General features: G+C 38.0%; 2 protein-coding genes across 2 annotated transcripts; both read right to left on the bottom strand.

Annotated features, from left to right (window-relative positions):
• Positions 1-6,865: 6,865 nt before the first annotated feature.
• LOC119519737 (olfactory receptor 2G3-like) lies at positions 6,866-9,684 on the bottom strand. The gene is made up of 2 exons (XM_037817489.1): positions 9,676-9,684; positions 6,866-7,813 (listed from the first exon to the last, which is right to left on the bottom strand). Exons 1-2 carry the CDS (start codon positions 9,682-9,684, stop codon positions 6,866-6,868), a joined length of 957 nt encoding a protein of 318 aa, XP_037673417.1.
• Positions 9,685-11,484: 1,800 nt separating this feature from the next.
• On the bottom strand, positions 11,485-21,080 carry LOC119519736 (olfactory receptor 2G3-like). The gene is made up of 3 exons (XM_037817488.1): positions 21,012-21,080; positions 18,948-19,769; positions 11,485-11,670 (listed from the first exon to the last, which is right to left on the bottom strand). The coding sequence occupies exons 1-3, from the start codon at positions 21,078-21,080 to the stop codon at positions 11,485-11,487; spliced, it is 1,077 nt and encodes a 358-aa protein (XP_037673416.1).
• Between the last annotated feature and the right edge of the window lie 6,065 nt (positions 21,081-27,145).

Below are 27,145 nucleotides of genomic sequence, written 5' to 3'. Positions count from 1 at the left end.
ATACATTACCACCAGCAGTGGACAGGTTTTCCAATTTCACTCCCTCCCCAGCATTTGTAGTTTACTCTTTGTTTAGTAGTAGACATTCTTGTTGGCATGAGATGGTGTCTCACTGTGGTTTTGATTTACATTTCCCTAATACTAGTGAAGAACAGTTTTTCATGTCTTTTAGCCATTTGTATTTCCTCTAGGGAAAAACGTCTTTTAATATCTTTTGCCCATATTATAATTGGATTGTTTGTACCATGGCTATAGAGTTGTAGAATTTCTTTATATATGATGGATATCAGTCTCTTATTAGAGATATGGTTTCCAAATATTTTTTCCCATTGAGTTGGCTGCCTCTTCATCTTTTTGGCAAAGTCCTTTGAGGTACAGAGCTTTTGATTTTGAGGAGTTCCCATTTATCTGTTATTCTTTCATTGCTTGTGCTTTGGATGTAAGGTTTAAGAGGCTACCTTTTATTACTAGTCTTGAAGATGTTTCCTTACATTATCTTCTAGGAGCTTTATGGTACTGTCTTTTAATTGAGGTCTTTGACCACTTTGAGTTAATTTTTGTATACGGTGTGAGGTGGGGGTCCTCTTTCATTCTTTTGAATATGGCTATACAGTTCTCCCAGACCCATTTGTTGAAGAGACTATTCTCTCTCAGTTCAGTGGATTTGGGCAAAAATCAGTTTTCCATAGATCTGGGGGTCTATTTCCAAACTCTCGATTTGATCCCATTGTTTTATATGTCTATCTTTTAACAATGCCATGCTGTTCTGAACACTGTGGCTTTAAAGTAGGCCTTAAAGTCAGGAGTGTCAGTCCTCTCACTTCATTCTTCTTTTAAGAATGTGGCAATTCAAGGCCACTTTCTCTTTTGAATAAATTAGTTAACTAGCTTTTCCAAGTCTGCAAAGAAGGTTGTTGTAAATTTGATTGGAATTGCATGAAATCTATAGATCAGTTTGCGTAGAATTGACATATTAATGATATTTAGCCTTCTTCTCCATGAACACAGAATCTCTTTCTACCTATTGGTGTGCTCTTTGATTTCTTTTAGTAATGTTGTGTAATTTACTGTGTAGTGGTCTTTCATCTCCTTGGTTAAGTTCACACCTAGATACCTGATTCTTTTAGTTGCTACTGTGATTGTAAGTTTTTACTTGATTGCCTCTTCAGTTAGATCATTACTAGTTGTGCAAGTTTGGATGTATTATGTCCACCAAAATGCCATGTTCTTTGATGTAATCTTGTGGGGGCAGACATATCATCAGTGTTGATTGGGTTGGAATCCTTTGAGTGAGTGTTTCCATGGAGCTGTGACTCAATCAACCATGAGTGAAACCTTTGATTGGATTATTGAAATGTGGGCCCTGTGTGTCTTGATTTAATCACCAGAGTCCTATAAAAGAGCTCACAAGCAGAAGGACCTCAGAGCAGCTGAGAGTGACATTTTGGAGAGCAGCTGAGAGAGGCATTTTGGAGATAGCCATTGAAAGCATACTTTTGCTGATGCTTTGGAGACACTAGCTCACAGTTAGCCCTGGGAAGCTAAACCCAGAATGCTACCACAGAAGCCTTTGGAAGGGACTTGGGAGAAGGAACCAAGAATGCACAGGAACTGAGAGAGGAGCTGGAACACAACCCAGGGTCATCAGATGCCAGTCATGTTCCTTTCCAAACCAACATAGGTTTTCGGGATGTCATTGCCATTCTTCAGTGAAGGTACCCTGTTGCTGATGAATTAGCTTGGACCCTATCATGGCCTTAAGATTGTAACTTTGTAACCAAATATACCTCTTTATAAAAGCCAATCCATTTCTGGTATTTTGCACAATGGCAGCATTAGCCAACCAGAACACTAGTATAGTAACATTACTGACTTCTGCATATTAATCTTGTATCTTGCCACTTTGGTGAATTTGTTTATTAGCTCAAGTAGCTTTGTCATTGATTTCTCAGGATTTTCCAAATATTGGATCATACCGTCTGCAAATAATGACAGTTTTGCTTCTTCCTTTCCAATTTGGATACTTGTACTTGTTTGTCTCGCTGGATTACTCTTCCTAGAACTTCAGGTAAGGTGTTGAATAATAGTGGTGAAAGTGGGCAATCTTTTCTCATTCCTGATCTTGCGGGGCAGGATTTCCATCTCTCAGCTTTGAGTATTAAGCTGGCTGTGGGTTTTTCATATATGGTTTTATCATATTGAGGAAGTTTCCATCAATTCCTACCTTTTGAAGTGATTTTTATCAAAAAAAGGATGCTGAATTTTGTTGAATGCTTTTTCTGCATCTATCAGAATGATCATTTGATTTTTCCCTTTTGGTTTGTTAATTTATTGTATTACATTCATTGATTTTCTTATTTTGAAACAGTCTTGCAGCCTGGAATAAACTGCACTTGTTTTGCTAATATTTTGCTGATAAATTTTGCATTTATATTTATTACAGAGATTGGCCTGTACTTTTCCTTTCTTGTAGCATCTTTATCTTGTTTTAGTAGTAGGGAGATTTTATAAAATGAGTGCATAAATTGAGTTATGTAGTGTTCTTTTTTATTCAGTTTTTTTTTGGAAGAGTTTGTGCAGGAATGGTGTCAGTTCTTTTTGGAAGAACTACCCTTGCATATCTGGAATAAAACCCAATTTGTAATGGTGTACAATTCTTTTACTGTGATGTAAGACTCTATTGGTAATAATTTTGTTGAGGATTTTTGCACCTATGTTCATTAAAGAGATTTGTCTGTAATTTTCTTTCTTGTATTGTCTTTGTCTGGGTTTGATATTAGGGCTACGTTGGCTTCATAGAATGAGTAAAGTAGCTTTTCCACTGCTTCAATTTTTTTGAAGAGTTTGAGCAGTATTCATGCTAATTCTTTCTTGAATGCCTCATAGGATTCACAGGTGAATCCATCTGGTATTGGACTTTTCTTTTTTGGCATTTTTTTCCTCAATTATGCAAATTACCATTTTTAAAATTGTGCATTGATCAACACAATCAATTTTAAAACATTTTCATTACCTTCCCCACAAAATAAAAATTAAAAAATTAAAATAGAAATAAAAAACACTGAAAACATTCCATACTCCTTTACTTCCTATTATTAAAAATTAATATTTTTGTCTTTATTTTATTACTCATCTGTCCATACACTGAATCCAGGGAGTTTCAGTTACAAGGTTTTCACAAACACACTGTTACATGATAAAAGCTATATAGTTACACAATCATCATCAAGAATCAAGGCTATAGTTTTACAATTCAACAGTTCCATGTATTTCCTTCTAGCTTTTCTAATACACTAGAAACTAAAAAGGAATATTTATATAATGCGTAAGAATAACCTCTAGAATGACTTCTGAACACAATTTGAAATTCTTTAGCCGCTGAAACTTTGTTACATTTCATTCCCCCTTTTGGTGATACTGAATTCTCAATCCCATGATGCCAGGGCCAGCTCCATCACTGGGAGTCATTCCCACCTTGCCAAGGAGATTTGAACCCCTTGAGTCATTTCCAATGTAAAGGCAAGGGTAATGAGTTAATTTGCAGAGTTAGATTACAGATAAAGGCCACATATAAACAACAAAAGAGGTTTTACAGGGTGCTTTTTAGCCGTTTGAGAGATGTTTCATCAGAGCAAGCCTCTAGATTGAGAACTTGGCTTATTTAATTGGGAGCCCCTATTGCTTAAGAAAATAGAAAGAATCCCCCAGGTGAGGAATTATAATAGTTCCACAATTTTCCCCAGTCCCTCAAGGGGACTGTGCAAACACATTTTTATTTTCTGCCTCCAAAATACTTGGATGTATTGGGGTATTACAATAGCCTGTACAGAATAAAAAGAACTCATTCCCTATTCAATGTAATTACATTGTTTAAATAAATTGACCAGACAGGTTAAATTAGGTAGTGTGCTACAGAAAATATAAATTTCGTACCAAATGAGCCCCTTTTCCAAATAAACACCAACAGATAAATGGATAAACAAAATGTGGTGTATGCATACAGAGGAATATTACTGAGCCACAAAGGGAATGAAGATCTGACACATGCCACAACAGGGATGAACTTGGGAACATTACGCTAGTCACAAAAATACAAATAAATATGATTCCACTTATATGAAATATTCAGAATAAGCAAATTCATAGTGACAGAAAAGAGATTAGAGAATAAAAGGGGCTGAGGGGAGAGAAGACTAGGGAGTTACCTCTTCTTGGGTGCAAAGTTTCTATTTAGAGTAATGAAAAAGTTTCATTACTTTGATGCATATCTTTGATGCAATCTTATGTGGGAAGACCTATTAGTGTTGATTAAATTGTAATTCTTTGATTGAGTGTTTCCATGGAGATGTGCCCCACCCAACTGTAGGTGATGACCCTGATTAGATAATTTCCGTGGAGGTGTGGCCCTGCCCATTCAGCGTGGGCCTTGATTAGTTCACTGGAGCACTATATAAGCTCAGACAGAAGGAGGGAGCTTGCTACAGCCAAGAGGGACACTTCAAAGAATGCACAGGAGCTGAGAAGAAGAGCTGCAGATGAGAGACAGTTTAAAGACGGCCATTGAAAGCAGGCTTTTGTTCTGGAGAAGCTAGGAGAGGAAAAATGCCCCAAGAGCAACTGAGAGTGACAATTTTGAGGAACTGCAGCCTAGAGAGGAGTGTCCTGGGAGAAAGCCATTTTGAAACCAGAACTTTGGAGCAGACGCCAGCCACATGCTTTCCCAGCTAACAGAGGTTTTCTGGACACCATTGGCCATCCTCCAGTGAAGGTACCTGATTGTTGATGTGTTACCTTGGACACTTTATGGCCTTAAGACTGTAACTTTGTAACCAAATAAACCCCTTTTATAAAAGCCGATCCATTTCTGGGATTTTGCTTAATGGCAGCATTAGCAAACTAGAGCAGATGGTGATGAGGGTAGCACAACATTGTAAATGTAATTAATGACACTGAATTGTATATATAAATGATTGACTGGTAACACATATTTTTAAAAAAGAATGAGGGTAGACATTCTAGACATACAAGATGTATTAGTCAGGGTTCCCTAGAGCAACAGAACTGGCCAGAGATATCTATAAGGGTTGTAAGATTTCTGTAAGAGTTTTCTCAACAACTGTGGGTATGCACATGTATAATTTCCACAGGAACTCTGATGAAGGTCCTTGAAGAAGTCTCCAGGAGAAGAACACAATCATGCAAGGTCTCAGAAAACGTACTTCACAAGTATTATTTTGCAGGAAGCTGCTGGATACACCTCCACAACAATGAACTGAACTGAGAAAGAAGCAAATATTTGGGGATTACAGCTGTAAACTTGACACAGGAGCAGCCAACAGAGACAAGAGCAAGTCAGAAGCCTTCAGAAGGGTTTCTCCAAAAAGACTTTTCAGAATATCTAATATGAATGACCATTTTCTGAGGAGATTCAGACATTTGACAGAGTTTGAGGTTGATTTATTGGTAATTTCTGCACTTAGAAACTAACAAGATAAAAAAATACAAAATAATTTATAACTGCCAGAAAAACAATCATTTTTACAGGAATGGTGGAATAACTATAATGTACCAGCTAGCTAAACTCTAAAGTGCATTCAGAGTCATAATAATGTAACATTGAACATTAATCAAACCCAACTCAGATGGTAACTGTGCTGGGATGATGGAGAGTGTGTACATATGTTGATGCAGTGGGAAAGGGAATAACTAAATTCACGTTTGCCATTTGGAAAGATAATGCCTAAAACTGAAAAATCAAGAGTCGAAGGTCATGTGCATATTTGAGATTCTGAAGTAGATACAAAAATAGTTGTAAATTAAGGGTTGAAACTTATTGCTTTTTAAATAAAGGAAAATAAGTGGAGAGGTGAGTTGCCTGTTAATTTTAGTATGTTTTATTGAATGAATTGGCTCTTCAAACTCTGTGCATGTATAATTTTGATAAAAATAAAACTTTTTAATAAATCCATTCACCTAACATGACAAAAGAGCACACAAAAGATAGTCAGATAGAGATAGTCAGAACCTAGTGAAGGGGGAACGATATTCTAATTTGTACAGATGTGAAAATGAGGGTGCTCTTAATGATATGGGAATGGTCGGGAGTGACTATGGTATGTTAATGGGATTCCTCCTTGGGGATTTGCTCCAGAGCTGCTCATTGACTTGTAACTTGAAGGTCTTCACCTTTCTGTATATACCTTGCATTGCACAATAAGGAAAGAACTGAAATTGTGGAGCTGTAACCCATAACAATTTTTGAAATTACCTATATTACTGCTTGTTGAGCTGTACATTGAGAGATGACACCTTTCTGTATGTGTGTTATACTTCACAATAATGAAAATGACTGGAATTGTGGAACTGTGACCCATGGCATTCTTTGAGTTTTGCTCTCTAACTACTTGTGAAATGGTACATTCAATGTTATCACTGTTATGTATATATGTTAAAGTTCACAATAAAAAAATAAAAGCTAGCACATAAAGTATAAAAAAAATACATGGATAGAATAGAAATAGCATATAGGAAAGGGATGATACTGAAAAGCAAAGCTTGGAAATGTAACTGGAAAATAAGAGGCACACCTCAAGAAATTCACAAATTTAGGGGGCTTGTCTTTTTTGGATTTATTTATTACCAGACAGAAATTCTAGGCAAACATATTACTTTGCCCAATAACTATGAATATGCATGAAAGACACAATTATAAGCAAATAGAAAATCATAGAGGGGATGGGCTAATTTAAAAGTTACATGGAAGTCATTACCTAACCTGATAATCAACCCAAAATCTACAGCTTCTCAGGAAATTTCTTTTGGAAAATTCCTCCAACTCATTAACAGAGTGAAACCTAGGAAAAAACTATGTCCTACTCTTTCGTTTCTGCATAACCACCTTCCTTGTTGCTTCCTTGACATCTCTGTTTCTCAAAGTGTAGATTATTGGGTTCATCAAAGGTGGAAACAGATTATATAGCAGTGCCACAAACTTGGTCACATTGTGAGAGAGCTCTGACTTGGGAATCATGTACACATAGATGATAGTGCCATAGAAAATAGACACCACCATGAGATGGGAGCCACATGTTCCAAATGCCTTCTGTCTCCCCCCAGATGTCTTTATTCTCAACACACTACGGGCAATATGTGCATAAGAGACCAAGATCAGTGAGAGAGGAAAGACTAGGAAGACACTACTTTGGATCATAATCTCCTTCTTGTAATTTGTGGTGTCCACACAGGCCAACTGTATCATTGGTGGTATCTCACAATAGAAATGGTTTATCCGGTGGTGCCCACATCTGGGAAGGGTCATGGTGATAGGGGTGTGCACCAAAGAGTTGCTGAAACCAAGAAACCAGGATATGCTGGACAGTGTCCAGCACAGCTGTGGAGGCATGAGGGTGAAATAATGCAAGGGCTGGCAGACAGCAACATAGCGATCATAGGCCATCATGGCCAGAAGGACACACTCAGTGCTTCCCAGACCCAGGGTGATGAGAAGCTGGACCACACATCCTACGAAACTTATGGATTTGTCTGGTCCCCAAAGGTTGAACAACATCTGAGGGCTGATGCAGGTCACAAGAGTGAGGTCAATAAAAGAGAGATGAGTGAGGAAGAAATACATGGGGGTGTGGAGATGGGGGTCCAGGCGTGAGACCAGAATGATGGTCCCATTGCCCGTGAGTGTTAGAAGGTAGAATATCAAGATGAACACAAATAAGATCCTCTCTAGCCCTGGCTGCTCGGAGAAGCCCACCAAGATGAAGCCTCCTCCAGATGTGGAATTATCTCTCCCCATCACCTTCTGGGTGACCTGTGAGAAAAAGAAAAAAAGTCATTTGTTCATTGTGCTCTGTGCTGTGTGAGAATGTTGCCTCTGACTGAAGTTAGTAGAAAATTCCTGTTGATTCATTCTACCTTCCCTTTGCCCAAAAAGAGACAGCAGCCAATTTAGGACAATTAGACATCGAAAATGACATGAGTAGAAGAGAATGCTAACAGGTTCCTTCAAGAATTGCCACACAGCACAATTCTGTCTCCTCACTTTTCCCTCAGAACCCTCATTCCTTATTCAGGCTTCTGCTCCTAAGTGCCTAGAGCTCCTCATCGCTTTGTCCTTCAGAGGATCTTCTATACATCCTAAATGACCTGTTCTGTGTTTCATGCACTCTTATCTAATTGTCAATTACACATCAATGAAAGCATCAAATTCCCCTATGAGATAAAAATCAATATAATTGCTTACACTAAAGGCAGAAATTTCCTAAGACACAGTGAATGGGGTGACCTTCTCCAAGCCCCAGTCCTGGAGGAATCTATGACACTGATAGATGGACATGACCGAAAGATATAGCCAGATAAGGAGAAGGTAATCGCTCAGTCTGGTGCCAACATCTTCATCCTGTTGATACCAATTGTCTGGTGCAAAAAGAGTGGACCAGATCTTCCTTCTCCTTCCCCACCACACCCTCTTCTTGATTTCTCCTCTTCCTCACAGCTGCATTGATATTTGTTTTATTCTTATTATACATGGATAAAAGTAAGTCAGTGGAAGACTAAGAGTTGTATTTCCCCCGAACTCACACTCAGAAAGGAAAACCCTGCTCCCAACTAGTAATACCAATTTCCATGACTGTTTACCTCTAGGAAGAATGTTGGTTTAGACATTAAAAGGTTAATTCATGACTCTCTATGAAAAGCACATAAAAGAAGGCTGAATGCTCAATGATTCCCGTTTCAATTTGCCCCTTTATATGATGGAAAAAATGACTAAATAGATATTGCACTTCGTATATTAAAATCTTCACTTAGGGAATACTTCAACCCCCACAGTGGTGCACTTTTATACAAAAAAAAAGCACCTTGGAAAACATATAATTCATCAGTACAACAGTGTTTCTCACACTTGTGCATGAGAATCATGATGTGGATTTGTTAAAACATAAATTGCTGGGTATCACCCTACATTCTCTATTCAGTAAGTCTGAGCTGGCATCCAAGAAATTGCATTTCTATGTCCCCAGGGGATGTTGATGAGGCTGTTTGGGAGCACACTCAGAGAACCACTGTCTTACCTTTTTATTTTTCCAGAATAATCTTCATAGTATCTTACACTGAGTAGACACTCAACAGATGTTGCCTTAATGAAGTAGCAGATTGATGATGAGATTATAATAATGACTATAATATTGATAGACTCATGAAGAAGTTTGTGGAAGACCCTAGCTCCCAGTACCTGAAAAATGCCTTGTTAGCACCTTTACCATCCTCACACTCTCAAACACCCTCCTCTTTCACCTGTTAGTGTCCTGAGTGCAAACTGACATCTGCTGAAATAAACTAAACCATTAATAGATACATACAAGCAGGTGTATGCATTTCTGCACCTCTTGTAGACATATGCATATTTGCATAGGATACATATATCATTGAGGGATTTGGGGGAAATGATTATTGCTAATCACCCCAGAAAAACAGATTAACTAAAATATAATTTAACAGAAGATATTTGGAAATATTATTCTACAGGAAAGACAATAAAAGAAACTTCCCAAAGGTGAGGAACCTAAACACCTTATTTGCAGTGTAGGTGACCTCATGCACAGGTCGATGGCAAAGTTTAGCTTTGGAAAGTTTGAGAGATGGCTCAGTAAAAATTGCACAGACAAGCCACATTAAAAAAAAAAAAAGACAAGGTTTACATTTAATGAGCTCCATAATTTCAGTCCCCTTTGGTTGCGGAGAAGTAAAAGCTAAACAAACATACAAAAAAACCCTGATCTCAAGAAAAACCCCGTGATCCTGCGAAGAGGCCCTGCCTGTCCCTCATGCATATTTCATGCAAATAGTTAGCTTTGAAAGACACTCATCCTTCATTGATGAGCAATGAAAAAGAGCTAGCAGACAGCCTGCACAAAAATAACATTTAAGAAAACATGACCAAAGGAAGAGGAAATGTAAGCAATAGATAGAGGACACAAATCAGAAAAAAAAAGTGCCAAGGAGCACAGAAAAATTGGGGCAATTATTTCATCATGAATAATAATGTTAAAAATATAACAAAATGTGACTGCCACAGATGGGCCTGGCCCTGGCATCACGGGATTGAGAATGCCTTCCTGACCAGAAGGGTGAAAAGAAATGTGACAAAATAAAGATTCCTTGGCTGAGAGACTTCCAAGGGAGTGTAGAGGTCCTTCTGGAGGTTATTCTCACGCATTACATAGATATTCCTTTCTACTTTCCCGTGTATTAGAATAGCGAGAACACCTGACACCTGGTTGAACTGTAATGCAGTAACACTGATTCTCAATGATGACTGTATAACTATACATCTCTTATTGTGTGACCATGTGATTGTGAAAACCTTGTGAGTGACACTCTGGATCCAGTGTATGGGCAGATGATAATAAAATAAAGACAAAAAATTCATATGGCCTGTGGGTAATTGCAATTCAATTCAGGATTAAATTTGTGAATTTTTAGAAAAACATGTTTTTTCTTTGTGAATACTTACGAGATAAAAATTGATAGCTATGGACACATCTCCTTGCTTGATTGTGAAAAATCAATGTGACATGTTTTGACAGGCAAGAGTTAAGATGATAGGTGATACCTGTTTCTGGAAAACAAATGCAATTTAAAAGTACATCTTCCGTTCCCCTGACTTGAAAAGATTAAAAACCGTTAGCAAAATAATAAAAGTATTTGTGAACCACCCCCCAAAATATAACGAAGCAATCACCTCTAAGCATGAATACAGTGAAGACATTCAAAACTTCAAGAAACACAAGGCAAGAAAACAGGATGTGAACTGTGACCCAGCAATGATCAGGAAACTCAGGGAAAGGGAAAATATTAACAGTTAGATCATAGAAATGAAGACAAAATTTAATGGGGTGCACAAACTAAGGTACGCAGAAGAGAGATTAAGAGAAGTGAATATATTGAAATAGAAATAATGAAGAGTTTAAAGGGTCTAGAGAGAAAAATAGCTATGAAAGGAAGGCAGTGAAAGATTTGAGTACTCAAGGAAGGAAATAAAAATAGTGTATATTTAAATACACTTTTAGAAAGCAATACTGAAATTAAAGAGGATTTGGCTCTATGGATTTGCAGAACATACCATTTACTCAGGAAAACTGATTCAGAGCCATCAACACTAAGATACTCCTTGGTACAATCAGTGAATGTCAAAGACACAGAAGGCTTTGGACAGCTGGACAAAAGGATTAGTTCTCTTGTGAAAGCAAACAAATCAACTTGACTTCAGACATCAAGACAAGATTCAACTTTGGAACACCCTAAAGCAGATCCCATAAAATCCTCAACATGTTTGCACATGGGGAGCACTGAGTCTGGGCAAATATATTTTGTGGGGATCCCTGTCTCAATAAAAATATTTCCATGAATAAAGTACCACACTGGGCAGAGCATGTCAAGGCAACTGGTAGACCCCACAAGCAAGGCAAAGGGTCAAAGAGCCTTTCTCTCGCCCCATTTCTGCCAGATGGTGAGATGAGACAGGGATCCACGCGTGTCCCGGACGAGGCTGGTGCCCACCTCGACGGTGATGGGCGTGAGACGTGAGGAGGCTCTCCCAGCAGTCAGGGCACTCAGGGTGCCGGGAGGCTTAGGGCCGGGGCAGAGGGCCTGCTTTGCCTGGGTCCAAGGGCAGTAGTGACTCTCAAGACAAAAAGTATGGCCCAAGGATTTGTACCCATGAAGCTTTAAACATGCAAAATCTACGGATATGTTGTTCCCATGAGCCCCAGAGACGGTATGAAAATCTACATCCAAATGACAGACAAGGTATTTGACATTTACTATCATACCAAAGAGAAAGAGTGTGGGTACTAGAGTGACAGAAGAGTATGTAAAAGATTTTTGCCTTGAAAATATTGAAATAACATTTAAACTACACTTTGGGAGGAGGAAAATTGGAAAAAGCTTGCAAAATAGAGTAAGTACAATGATTTTCCAATTATTAATAGCTAGGTGGAAAAGTGTCATTAAAACTGACAAAGCAACAGAGTCATAAGCATATTTGACAATACAAAGAGTAACATTAATAAAATTGACATCATAAAAATAAAATTGAAGGGTGAATGAACATGAAGGGAAAAGAAAAATATATTAATTTAATCATTGTTCATTACTAGACACATGTAGACATTTTTTAAGATTTAAAATATTATACAGCATTATTTATTAATATTAATGCTATTAATTATTATTAATACAATATGATTAAATAAATGTATTTTTATACAACTAAACAATGGAACATTTATTTCTCTATCTTGAGACATATCATATATACAGAAAACACAGTGAAAACAATACTCAGAGTGAAAGGTTGTCTAACATCTACCAAAACAAAGACTTGCATAAAATAATACAATTAGGACAAAACGTAACTGTCATAAATATAAATGGAAATGAATTAAACTTCTGTAAAAAAGTCAAAGTGTTTTCTGATTGGATCACAAAGTAAAGAATGAGCAATTTGAATCAAAAAAGTTGAAAAAGTGAAGATGATCAATGATATGCCAGGCAACTGTAAGAAAAAAGCAAGTTCATTATATTAATATAAAAGAATGTTGAATCCAAGCCAAAAAAACCATATACAAGTCAAATAAAGACAATTATAACACCAGAGTATGACATGATCCCAATAAAATCTCCAGAAGATTCTATTTTGGAGTGGGATAAGCTCATTCTAAAGTTTATGTGGAAACTAAACAAGCACAAAAAAGCCTAGAAAATCTTTTTTTAAAGAGTAATGAGGGGCTATTAGTCGTCCTTCCAGGTAATATATTATAAAAACTTAATAATTTAAACAGTGTGCTATAGATGCTTGAACAGATTGTTCTATGGAACAGTAAAGAAAGTTCGTAAATACACCAAAATACGTATGGAAATTTAGTATTTGCTAAAGTGTAGCACATATCTTACCAAATATTCTGGAAAGACAAATTATTCAATAGATGTTGTTAAATCACCTAGTTAGCCACCTGGAAAAAAAGGTCAAGTTGGACACATACCTCAACCCTTACACCAGGATAAACTCAAAATGGATCAAGCTTTTAAATACAAAAAAGAAACGACAATAGAAGAAGAAGAAACCATGATAGACTTCTTTGCTGACATTGCAAGGAAGAAGGCCTTTCAAAAAAGAAAGAAAAATGGGAAACTGGAACAAATACTTTTTGTAATTCAGTTTCAGTTTTATTGAGATATATTCACATACCATCCAATCATCCACAGTGAACAATCAACTGTTCACAGTATCTTCATATAGTTGTGCATTCATCACCAAATCTATTTTTGAATATTTTCCTTATACGAGAAAGAATAAAAATAAAAAATTAAAGTAAAAAAGAACACCCGTAGCATTCCCCCCATCCCACCCTATTTTTCTTTTAATTTTTGTCCACATTTTTCTACTCATGCATCCATACACTGGATAAAGGGAGTGCGATCCACAAGGTTTTCACAATCACACTGTCACCCGATGTAAGCTACATACTTAAACAATTGTCTTCAAAAGTCAAGGCTACTGGGTTGGAGTTTGGTAGTTTCAGGTATTTACTTCTAGCTATTCCAATACATTAAAACCTAAAAAAGGTTATCTATATGGTGCATAAGAATGTCCACCAGAGGTGACCTCTTGACTCCACTTGAAATCTGTTAGCCAGTGCAACTTTATTTCATATGGAACAAATATTTTTAATTCACATCATAAAGAGCTAAATTTCCTAATATACAAAAGAAGCATCTAAAAATGCATAGATTGCAAAATAATAGGTAACAACAGGTGTGAAGAAATAGCTTTCAAAACAGGAAATGTAAATAATTCTGAACATAAGAAGAGACCCCAATCTCACTCATGATAAGAGTAATGCAAATTTAATCTACTCTTCAGCGCCACTCTTTCAGTTTGTAGAGAGGAGAAGTGCAAATTAGAACAAATTTTACTGAGAGGAATTTATGATATTTATCAAAATTATGAATGACAAATCCTGTGAATCAACAATTTTGACTTCCAAAAATTTAGTGTATACATATACTTCACAGACGAACAAAGTGATGTATATAGAAGGCAGTTCACTGAAGCATTGTTTGTGATAATTTGTCCTTGAAGAGGGGGAGGAACTTTCCTGGGCAAACTGTGGTCAACCTGGAGGCTCGATGCACTTCACCACCAATGGTTGCTCTTTATGATTGTTTCAGGGTCACGTCACCCTGATGGTTAAGAAGTCATTTGCTGTGTCCACTACAAACTACACACTTTAGCTTAAGGTTATCTCTTCCAGTAGCAAGATGATAAAGATAACCAGTGATCCCATATGTACCTAATAATATTTGCATGCTGAGTACTATCAAATCACCTCTGAATCTTTTGTATTGTATTTTCTATTGTTTTCATCTTTTTCTGGATATTTCTCTCTTTCCTGATATCCCTGTTAAATAGAGCTGCCCTTCAAATGGACCAAGCCCTTGAGTTAAAGTATAAAAAAGAAAAGCACTAAGTATGAGGGGGGAGTTGTAATAAAGGAAGTGCCATTGCGCAGCTCTCACATCAATCCCAGAAAGAACTAGAAAGAATCACAAAATCCTTCAAAATATCCAGAAGAGTGCTCAACAGCAGTGAGGACTCCATGTACCCAAATCCAACTCCTCTCCCCTTAATAGTTTTCTGTCTCACATAGTATTTAGTGGAGATGCATATCTGGGCACTGGGATGCACGAACAGTTCTCGGGGAGAGAAGTTCAGTCACCTTCCTGCACATACAAAAGGATGGAGACTGCAGTGAAGATGAGGGGGATTAGTGATGGACATGGGGCCTCCTCCTGCGGCTCAGTCTCCTGGTGTCACACTGGTCTCTGAGAGATCACCCCGTGCATGTGTGTGCACTCGCACGATCATCCCTCCCACCCCAAATACACAAGCACTCACCCACACCACCTCCTCTCTGAGGGTAGGAATCTTCTGGGTGTATCTCACTCTTCTTTCCTTCAATTAAAAGCACTGCCCCCTCCACATCTGAACTATCTCCTAATAAGCACCCAACCTTTTGGGGAGTTTCCTTTGTATTTTAATTACAGATAATACCAGTAAAACTAATGACATTTTAAAAACTTAAATGCTATAAAGTCAAATAATTTTTAAAGCCTACGGTAACATTTTCTAGTACTCACTGAACTATTTCTAAGTTCTTGTTCTTTCTTCCTTATCAGATCATCCCTCAGTTTTCCTCCTTAGAGCCAATCCTACACAACCTCTTCTCTCTTCTCTCCCATCTCTCCCTCTTTTCAATAGATAAGCCCCAATTTTAAGTGTTACACACACAGCATTAGTTTTAGTCAAAACTCCATTAAGGAGGTTTAGTATGGTGAGGACAAGTGGCAATGGATTTCCAATATGGTATCCACCTGGCCTCTAAAAGAAAAAGGGCAAATGGTGCTGTGCTTTAAAAATTATCCTGCTCCATGCAGGGAAATTACCACCGATTGCTCTCTCAGACAGGCAACTTGGAAAACTGGGAAACAGCTGTTGCCTTGGCTCTGGCATAGCTATAGGGACCCACAATCTGTTTATCAGTTAGCCTCTGAGACAGATGAGAAGGCCCAAGGAGACCTGAGGGCGGCAGGTTCCCAGGGAGAAGGCCTGTGCCTCCTACAGGAGCTCATTCCCAAGCAGCAATTGAGGTGATGGTTGGTGATGATGGTAGCACAACATTTTAAATGTAATTGATAACACTAAATTGCACACACATAAATGGTTAAATGGTAGCAAATTTTAAAACATTATAGACATAGAAAGTCTCAAAAAATTTCCTTCCCATTTATCCTTTCTCAGGAAGCAAGAGGAGACAGTTCCACCAAAACAAGGAAGTGAATTAAGAAAGAAGCAAAGACATTGGAATTACAGTTGTGTGCTCGACACAGAAGGAAACCAATAGAGACAGGAAAAGTTCTGAAGCCTCCAGGAGTTTATCTGAAATGAAGACTTTTCCGAATATCTAACATGATTTATTGGTAACTTCTGCATTTAGAGACTACCAAGATAAAAAATAAAAAATAATTTATAACTGCAAGAAAAACAATCATTTTTACAGTAATGGTGGAATAATGATAATTTACCAAGTACCTAATTTCTAAAGCGTATTTGGAGTCATAATAATGGTAACACTGAACATTGATCAATCCCCGATCAGACTGCAGCTGACGGGATGATGCAGAATGTACACGTAAGAAGCGAGATGGGAAAGAGAAGAACTGAATTCACATTTGCCATTTGGAAAGATAATGCCTATAATTGAGAAATCAAGAGTAAAGTACAAATAAATGTGTACTACTGAGATTCTGAGGTAAATACAAAGATTTGAGAATTAAAAGAGTTGTAAGTTATGGCTATTGAAATAAAGGAAAGTGAGGGGGAAATGAGTTCATTTTGCTTTGCTTTATACAAGAAGTTGGCTTTTCTTACTCTAAGCAGGTAGACCTTTGATAAAGATAAACATTTTAGTAAATCATTCACATAAAATGTGACAAAATGGCACACAAACAGTATATGGATTTGATGGAAATAGGAATAGGAAAGAGATAGTATGGAACAAGGAAAAAAATTGGAAATGTAACTAGAAAATAAATTCACATTTTTTTAGGGAGTTCTCTTAGGTTTATTTACCACCACAAGTTTTAAAATTAAATTTTATTGAGGTAATTCACATACCATACAATCATCCAAAGTGTGCAATCAATTATTTGCAGTAATATCACATAATCGTGCATTCAGCACAATCATATTTTGAATATTTTCACTGCTGCAAAAAAATAGAAATAAGAATAAAAATAAAAGTAAAAAGAACACCTAAAACATCCACTCCCCAGATTCACCCTGACATTGATTTTATTTTTGTCCCCATTTTTTGACTCATCTGTCCATACACTGGATAAAGGGAGTGTGTGCCACAAGGTTCTCACAATCACACGGTCACACCGTGTAAGTTACAAACTTATACAATCATCTTTAAGAATCAAGGCTACTGGGTTGCAGTTCAACAGTTTCAGGTATTTCCTTCTAGCTATTCCAATACATTAAGAACTAAAAAGCGATATCTATATAACACATAAGAGTAAAATCCAGAATGAAATCTGAACTCCATTTGAAATGTCTCAGTGTCTGAAACTTTATTTTGTTTCATTTCTCTTCCCCTTCCGGTCAAGAAGGCTCTCTCAGTCCCATGATTCTGGGTCCAGGCTTATCCCCAGGAGTCACGTCCCTTTTTGCCTGGGAGATTTATACCCCTGGGAGACATGTCCCATGTAGGGGGATGGGAGGGCAATGGGTTTACCTGAAGAGCTGAATTAGAAAGAAAGGCAACATCTGAGCAACAAAAAAAGGTTTTCCAAGGTTGACTTGGGCACAGCTATAAGTAGGCTTAGACACTCCTTTGCAGTAACAAGCTTCATAAGAGCAAGCCACAAGATCAAGGGCTCAGCCTTTGAAATTGATAAGACCCAATGCTTGTGAGAATATTGGTAATTCCACAGGTGGGGAAGTTTACTATTCCCACATTTTTCCCCAGTCCCTCAGGAGGACTGGGCAAATATTTTTTTTATTTTCTGCCCAAATTACCCTGGGATATATTGGGGCTTCACACTCACCTGTACAAGCCAACCAGATCTCACTCCATATTCAAAGTTCTATGAAATTATTCTATTTCTATAAACTGACTGTACAAGTTAAATTATATAGTGTGCTACAGAAAATATAGATTTGGCACCAAATAAACACCACTTCCTTTGGCCCCACACAGAAGGTGAAGTTTTAAAACACTGTCAATATCATCCTTTACCCTTTAGTCAGATTTACTTTAGTCTTAAACAAGTCCATTTTGTTCATATCTCTATGAAGACTGATCACATTTTCAGCTTCTTTAACAGTTGCTATACAAAGTAATGCTGACATTCATAGCTTCCAAAATCTGTCTGAGACTTAGGTGTCACAGATATATCCAAAGTTCCAGGGACCAACCAGGTTATAAACAAAAAACTCAGCATTTCAGAATTTAGAAGTAACCATTACAATTCAGGAATAGATGTAACTGCTGTGGGAGCTTACAACATAAGAAACTTTACCATAAGCCATTCCCCAAAAACTTATGCTCTCAGATTCAATTCTCAGAGTTTGCACATTATAATTAGTCCATATTTGTAAGAAGTTATAATATTTGTATTTTCATTTCTGGTTCATTTCACTCAACATACTGTCCTCAAGATTCACCTAGTTGCATAACTGACAACTTCATTCCTTCTTGTAGACACTTGATACTCCATTGTATGTATACACCACAGATCGCCATACCATTCATCATTCGATGTACCCTTAGGCCATCTCCATCCATTATGAATCATGAATACTCCCACCATAAACACCAGTGTGCAAATCTCCATGACCCTACTCTCAGTTCTTCCAAGTATATACCCTATAATTGTGCTGTAGGGCCATATAGCAACCCCATACTTTGATTCCTGTATCACCACAATTTATTAACTAGAAATTTATTTGTGTACATTCTACAAATATTCTGGTTCCTCCAATAAACATGAATAGCCATGAAAGTCACAATTTTAAAGCAGACAGGAAATCAGAGAGAAGATGCACTAATTTATAAGGATTGCATAGCAAGTTGTTATCTAAGCAATATTCAACCCCAAATCTATATGTTCACAGGAAGCATTCTTTGGGAAATTTCCTCCAATTCTTTATCAGAGTGGAGTCTAAGAAAAACCTATGTCTTCTCTTTTTGTTTCTGCATCACCAGCTTCCTTATTGCTTCCTTGACATCTCTGTTTTTCAAAGTGTAGATTACAGGATTGATAAAAGGTGGAATGAGATTGTATAAGAGTGCTACAAACTTGCTCACATCCTGAGAGGACTTTGATTTTGGAGTCATGTACACATAGATGAGAGTACTGTAGAAAATAGACACCACCGTAAGATGGGAGCCACAGGTCCCAAGGGCCTTCTGTCTCCCACCAGATGTCTTTATCCTCAAAACATTATGGGCTATTCGCCCATAAGAGACCAAGATCAGTGATAGAGGAAAGACATGGAAGATGCTACTTAGGATCATAATCTCCTTCTTGTAGTTTGTGGTGTCCACACAGGCCAGCTCCATCATTGGGGGTGTCTCACAATAGAAATGGTTTATCCGGTGGTGCCCACATCTGGGAAGGGTCATGGTGATAGGGGTGTGGATCAATGAGGTGCTGAAACCAAGAAACCAGGATATGCCGGCCAGTGCCCAGCACAGCTGTGGAGGCATGAGTGTGAAGTAATGCAAGGGCTGGCAGATAGCAACATAGCGATCATAGGCCATCATGGCCAGAAGGACACACTCAGTGACCCCCAGACCCACCGTGATGAGAAGCTGGACCACACATCCAACAAAACTTATGGATTTGTCTGGCCTTCCAAAGTTAACCAACATCTGAGGGCTGATACAAGTCACATGAATGAGATCAATAAAAGAGAGATGTGTGAGGAAGAAATACATGGGGGTGTGGAGATGGGGGTCCAGGCGTGAGACCAGAATGATGGTCCCATTGCCCATGAGTGTTAGAAGGTAGAATATCAAGATGAGCACAAATAAGATCCTCTCTAGCCCTGGCTGCTCGGAGAAGCCCACCAAGATGAAGCCTCCTCCAGATGTGGAATTATCTTTCCCAATCAACATCTGGGTGACCTGTGGGAAAAAGAAAAAGAAAATCATTTGACCATTGTGCTCTGTTTCTGATGTGAGAATGCTGTCTCTGATGACATTTAGTAGAAATGCCTGTTAATTTGTTTTCCCTTCCCTTTGCCCAGCAAGATACAGCTGGAAAACAGGACAAATTTAGACATAGAAAATGACATGGGTAGAAGAGAATGGTAACAAAATCTTGCTTGAATTGTGTCATAGCAGAATTCTCTCACCACTTTTCTCTCAGAGCCCTAATTCCTTAGTTAGACTCATGTCCCTAAGTGCCTAGAGCTCCTCAATGCTTTGTCCTTCATAAGTTCATATTGTATAAATCCTAAATTATGTCTTCTGTGTCCTATACCTAAATGTCAACTAAACGTCAATCACGTCATCAACATCCCAGTGAGATGAATATATTTGCTTATACTTAAGGTGGAAATTTCCTAAGATATAGTGAAGAGGGTGACCCTCACCAGGCCCCAGGTTAGGAGAAATCTATGTTTCTGATAGACGGACGTGACTCAAAGAGAGAGCCCCACAGAGAGAGGAAAAGACGGAGTCTGGTGCTGACATATTCATCCTGCTGATCCCAGCTCTCTGCTAGAGTAAGAGTGAACCCGCTCTCCCCTCAGTGTCCCTACTTATGACTTCTCCGCTTCCTCAGAGCTGCAGTGATATGTGTTTTATGCTTATTACATCTGGATAAAAATAAGTCAGTGGAAGACTGAAAGTTGTATTTCCCCTGAACCCACAACCAGAAAGGAAAACCTGCTCCAAACTGAAAACAGCAATTTCCAAGACTGGTGACCTTTAGTGGACGATGGTCTTGATGGAAAATTAATTGATGGTTCCCCAATCAAATTATATAAAGATAATGCTGAAATCTCAGCAATTCCCATTTCAATTTGCCCCCTTTTATGACAGATACAATGACTAAATATATATATATCACTTTGCATATTAAAATCTTCCCAGAGTGAACTCATTCAATCCCTGCAGTGGCCCACTTTTTATACAGAAAACTGGGGAAGAAACATGTATGACATCAGTACAACAGTGGCTCTCACACGAGTGTATGAGGATCGCCGTGTTGTCTCATCTAACCTAGATTGCTAGACCTTAACCCCAGAGTCTCTAAATCAGGAAGTCTGAGCTGGGAACCAAGAAATTGCATTTCTCACAAGTCCCAGGACATGCTGGTGCTGCTTTTGGGGGACCACAATTGGAGAACCCCCACTGTCTTACCTTTTTTATTTTTCCAGAGTGATCTTCATAGTATGTTTCATTGACTAGACACTCAAAAGCTGTTTCCATAATGAAATAATTAGTTATAAGATTGATGAAAACTTATAATAATGACCTGAGAAGATTGAGTAGAGGTTCATGAAGAAGTTGGTAGCAGAACTCTAGCTCCCGGGACCTGAGCAGTGTCTGGTTTGCACACTTTGTCATCCTCACACTCTCAAACCTCCTCCTCCTTCACCCGTCAGTGTCTGTTTTGAGTTCATATTGCCATCAGCCTAAATAAACTAAACTATGATAGATAAAAACAAATAAATACATTTCTATACTTATTGTGTAATGTATAATTTGCATAGGATACACACATCACCTGAGGGATATGGGGACAAGTTACTGTGAATGAGGACAGGAAATCACATTAAATTAAATGTAATTTTACACTTTCTTCTTAAGGTGTAATGGTCACTATGTCTCCCAGTAAGACCCATATATATGAATAAGTTTTTCTTATCTATTGTTTCCTTTTCCAGGTGTTTATAAGCAGTTCTAATCAAGGCAAAGTTGAAGATTTGGATGCCCTATTAATCCAGTATTGTTTGCTCAGGGTAAAGATTACTTCTGACACTTTCTTCCTGGACACAGTTTACACCCCCAACTCTGAACTCCCATCTCACAGGAGAAGGCAGGTGTTTAGAAAGGGAATTTAAAACTGAATGTGAATGACCACTGGAAATGGAACTCAACATAAAGAGGAGATTTGATATCATGGGATAAATCAGAATTTTCCTTTCCTATTAACAAAAATCAGAAAAGTAGCATGCAGTATTAGAAATACAAATTTAGTGTTCATTTTAACAAACCTAGGAATTAGCTAAAACCTCAGAGCAAAAATTTGAAGAAGAGCTGCCAGAGATGATGGGATTGAATACTGTATGTAGGAAGGAGTGAAAAAAATGTTGCTTGAAAAAATTATTCTGCAGCTACAGATCTCAGAAAGCTGCAAAGAAAGACATTTCTCAAAATCGAGGAGTATACCCTTAGGTGTAAAACCTAAACTCCTTGCTTGCAGTGTAGGTAATGTTTGCAGAGGCTGTTGGCAAAGAATGGATTTAAAAGCTGAGGAGTTTGCCAAATATGAAATCACACTGACAAGGCATATTTGTAAACAGTGGCTGTCACAGTGTCAGAGAGGAAGAGAATGTTTCTATTTGATGAGCCCCACAACTTCTGTCCCTCAGCTGGGGAGAAGTAAAGGGTAAACAAATACACAAATAACTTGAAAGTGTAAGAAAATGTAAGAAAAAATAAAATATAAAATATAAGAAAAAATCCAATGAAACTTCACGCAAATAGTTGGTGAAAAACACTTATCCTTCAATGATGAGCAACAGAAAAGAACTAGCAGGGAGCCTGTAAAAAATAATGTGAGAAAATCATGCTCAAAGCTAGAGGAAATGCAAGTAACAGTAAAGGACACAAAGAAGAAAAAAAATATTTCCAAGGAGCAAAGGAACAGTGGAACTACCATTTCACCACGAATAATAGCTTTAAAAATATAACAAAATATCCTTTTATGGATATTTCTCTCTTTCCTCACATCCTTGTTAAATAAAATTGCCCTTCAAACAGAACATGTCCTTGAAATAAAGTATAAAAAGCAGAAACACTAAACATGGGTAGGTTGCAATAAAGGAAATGCTATGGCCCAGCACTCACATCAGTCCCAGAAAGAATTAGAAAGAAACATAAAATACTTCAAAATACCCTGAATAGTTTCTGACATGGGTGAGGACCCCATGCACACATATCCGACTCCTCTCTCCTTAGTCGTTCTCTGTCTCACACTGTGGTGAATGGAGAGGCACATGTGGACACCGGGACGCATGAAGAGTGTCTGGGGAGCGTTCAGTCACCTTCCCGCGTGTACAGAAGCATGGAGAGTGCAGTGAGGATGAGTGGGGTTAGTGCTGGACACAGGCCTCCTCCTGCTGCTCAGTCACTGGTGTCACCCGGGGCCTCTGAGCGCTCGCCCCTGACTACATGTGTGTGCACTCGCACTGTCATCCCTCCCTCCCCAAATACACACGCACTCACCCACACCACCACCACCTCCGTGAGGGCAGGATCTTCTCTTCAGCTGCTAGTTCTCAGATGGGTGTACCTGACTCTTCCTTTCCGCAGTTAAAAGAAGCCCCCAACCCCACACACAGCCCTGAACTATTTCTTAAGTAAGCATCCAACCTTTGGGGGAGTTTCCTATGGATTTTAATTACAAGTTATATAGTGAAACTAATGACTTTTTAAAAACATGAAATAAGCAATAGAGTCCAGAAATGTTTTAAAGCCTACAGTAACATAGTATTCCCTGAAATATTTCTAAGTTATTTTTCTTTCTTCCTTGTTAAATCATCCCTTCAGTTTTCTCTTTGGAGCCAATCCTACACAGCCTCTTCTCTCCCATCTCTCTCTCCTTTCAATAGATAAGCCCAATTTTATGTCTTTCATGTACCATTAGTTTTAGTGAAAACTCCATTAAGGATATTTAGCAGGTAAAGAGAGGAGACAATGGATTTCAAATGGCATCCAGCTAGTCTCTGAAAGAAAAAGGGAAAATGATGTTATGCTGTCAGTATTCTACTGCTCCATGCAGGGAATTCACTTTTGATTCCTCTCTTAGATGGGCAATATTGGGAACCAGGTATCACTTGCTGGTTCTGGCCTAGCTGCAGGGACATACGGTCTCTGGAGATCAATCAGCTCCCCACCCCATGCATGGATGAGAAGGTGCAAGGAGACCCATGGGGTGCAGGATCCTAACGAGAATGCATTTGCCTCCCATGGGAGCTTACTTCCAAAGAGCAATGATTGTTTATGTCTAACATACCAGACACTTTTTAAAAATTGTTTGAGTGTGGGGTATGCTCCATTTAATATAACTGAGTGGTAATTTTCTCTGTGTGCCTAATGAAAGAATAACACATTTGCCACATAATTTTTATTAAATTATGCCCTTCTAGTTCAGATAATCCCTTTTTCTCCATTAGGTTAATCCATGTGTTTGAATTGTTTAGAACTTGATTCTCATACTAGGATGCAAGAATTTTTGTATGTCCAACATTCAGAAGGAAAAGCATTTGTTCTATGAAGATTGTGTCTCCTCTGTTGGTTGGTAACTTGAACTGTAAAGTATGGATTCTTTGGAAGAGGCTAGATAGGTAGGCTTTGGAAGAAGGCAACCCAGATTCAAATCCTGACACTCCACTTAGCTCCTGGTGACTTGTACAGGTCTAAGGATTGTTGACAGAAGTACACGGGTGTGTGCAATGAAAGGTCCAGGTGAAGGGCAATGAAAATGGTTGCGTTGCCAAAGAGAGTTAGGGAGTAGAAAATCAAAATAAAGACAAAACTGGTGTGACTCAGTTGAGGCCCATCTGGAAAGCCTTTTTCAAAACAGATGTTGGAACTCCCCATAGACTTTGACCTGTCCAGTTAACAAAAGACAATTTAATGCCTCTTATGAAGAACATGAATTAATGTGTTATTTCACTGGAGCCCCTAACTACACCTAAGTAATGTATTTTATTGTCAATTCCACTATTCAGTTCCATTCTTTCCACTCTTTTCCTTTTCTTACTCTCCTCTTCTTTAGAGAGGACATCACTTGATTAGGAATGATTTGACCTTCATTCAAACCCAAGTCTTTCTGTGCACTTGTTGGTGACTTACGTCAAAACACTCAATGCCTTAGATCTGATGTTCCCTTATCTGAAAGTACAGATGATATATCACACCCCTCAGAGCATTTGGAAAGGACTAAATGCGATAATGTGGAAACTGCCCCTAGAAATCTAGGGGGTAAAAGTGTACCATTAGTATCCTACTTTCTACTGTTTTCCTTCTTTTCTTATGATTCTAGGTAGAATGTTTCAATAGATAAGGGTCCAGTTCTAACCAAGGCTGAGATTACAAGGGTGTATCTTGGTGCTCATTTGCTTCCTTCTACCCAGTGTGTATGATCAGTACAGCAATCCTTGTAATTCTGCTCATAACCAGCTGCCTTTGGTTTCAAAGGACTGGGAATAGTGTACATCCATTACTTTGGTAAGAAAACAATTAGCAAAAAATACCCCCTGCTTGAGGAGTCATCAGGCCTACAACACTCTCCCTCTCTTCTTTTACTAATAAGTCCTTCGTCATCTACCAAAGAAGAGTTCATTTCTCCATAGTACAGTGTCTCTATATTTTTGAAACAATGAATTGAAACTAATTTGATATATGTTTTCTCCTCTCTTAAACAATCAAAAAGACTATGAAAAATGCACCAGAGAAATCAGGAAATATCTTGAAATGAATGACAATGAGAACACAATATATAAACATTTACGAAATGCAGTGAAGGCAGAGCCCAGAGGGAAATTTATAGTCCCAAATGCTTACATCAAAAAGAAGAAAGGTGGAGGTATTTATGATATGCAATGGATGGAGGAGGGCAAACGTTACATAAACAGTTGAACAGTGGTGTATACACACAGAGGAATATTGAGTGGCTGCAGGAAGGAATGAACTTGTGAGGCATGCAATTATGTGAATGAAACTTGAGGACATTTTGTTGAGTGAAATAAGCCAGGAATAAAATGACAAATATTGTAAGGCTTCACTAATATAAACTAAGTATAATGAGCAAATGCTGAGAATTGAATTTGAGATCCTAGGTTATCAGGGGATGGAACATGGCAGAGATAGGGCAATTGATGATGCAGGAGAGCACAATGTTCAATAAGACTTATTGTAAAGTTTCCTAGATTGCAAGCTCTTCCAGCAGTCACATCTATACCTGAGTTTAACTGTCATTTAAGAGATGTTTATTTGGTACAAAATTTATATTCTCTGTTGCACACCATGTAATGTTACATGTGTGGTCAGCCTATCCAAACACCGTAAGGTCATGGAACCTTGAATAGGAATGAAATCTTGTTATTCTGTATAGGTTAATGTAGTATTTGCAGTGTCACTTCTTGAGTGACTTCTTGAGTGACTTCTTGAGTCACTTCTTGAGTGACTGGGGGAAAAGGCAGATATATTGAACTTCTCAACTGGGGAATTCTTGATATTCTGACAAGAATTATGGATTCCTGGTTTAATAAGTGAAGCCCTCAATCTTGGGGCTTGCCCTTATGAAATTTAATCCGGCAAAGAAAAGCTAAGCCTACTTGCAACTACTCCTATGTGTCACCCCCAAAAATCTCTTTTGTTGCTCAAATGTAGTCTCTCTCTCAGCCAACTCTGCAAATAAACTCACTACCCTCCCCCCTACATGGTACATGACTCCCAAGGGTTTAATCTCTCTGGAAATGTAGGACATGACTCCCAGGGATGACCCTCAATTCTGTCATCATGGGATTGAGAAAGCCTCCTTGACCAAAAGGGGGAAAAGAAATGAAACAGAATAAAGTATCAGTGGCTAAGAGATTTCAAATAGAGTTGAGAGGTCATTCTGGAGGTTAATCTTATGCATTCTATAAATATTTGTTTAGTTTCTAGTGCATTGGATTTTGTATAGAGAATGGGGTGTTAATGCATAATTTGGACAGAATTTCTATGCACGTTAACTGTAAAGTTTTGGAAATGGATGGTTGTGATGATAGAACATTATTGTGAATGCAACTGACAGCACTGAATTATATATGTATGGATATGGTTAAAAGGGGAAATTTTATGTCATCTATATATTACTAGAATAAAAATTAAAAGGTAAATCATAGGGTTCTATAACACCATAAACCTTATTTTAAGTGATGGAGTATAGTTAATAGTACATGGATAAAAATATTCTTTCATGAATTATAACCAAAGTAAGACACTAATACAAGTTGTTAATAATACGGTCATATTTGGAGAGAAAATCTACTGAATATGAACGTTGGACTATAGTTAGCAGTACACATTTAGTATTCTATCATCACTTGTTAACACACTCCTGCAAAGTATAAACAATACGCGGTACATGGGAATGCTGAATTTATTTCATAAACCTAAAACTCCTATAATGTAAAATATTTAATGAACATATTAATGCTAGTTCAGTGCATGACAATTATGAATTTTTTGCATGATTTTTCTGTAAACCAACAATCTCT

The sequence above is a fragment of the Choloepus didactylus genome, chromosome 24, assembly GCF_015220235.1.
Source record: "Choloepus didactylus isolate mChoDid1 chromosome 24, mChoDid1.pri, whole genome shotgun sequence".
Classification (NCBI taxonomy): domain Eukaryota; kingdom Metazoa; phylum Chordata; class Mammalia; order Pilosa; family Megalonychidae; genus Choloepus; species Choloepus didactylus.
This window is presented reverse-complemented; position numbering and strand designations above follow the sequence as displayed.

What these genes read in the sequence shown, in the direction of transcription:
- LOC119519736 (XM_037817488.1), bottom strand. Translation starts at nt 21,080, where the DNA reads ATGGAAACAGCTTTTGAGTGTCTAGTCAATGAAACATACTATGAAGAT. An exon ending in ACTCTGGAAAAATAAAAAAG is followed by an intron (nt 19,770 to 21,011) that starts GTAAGACAGTGG and finishes TTTTTCCCACAG; the next exon opens with GTCACCCAGATGTTGATTGG. An exon ending in AATCAAAGTCCTCTCAGGAT is followed by an intron (nt 11,671 to 18,947) that starts GTGAGCAAGTTT and finishes CCTTGGACCCAG; the next exon opens with GCAAAGCAGGCCCTCTGCCC.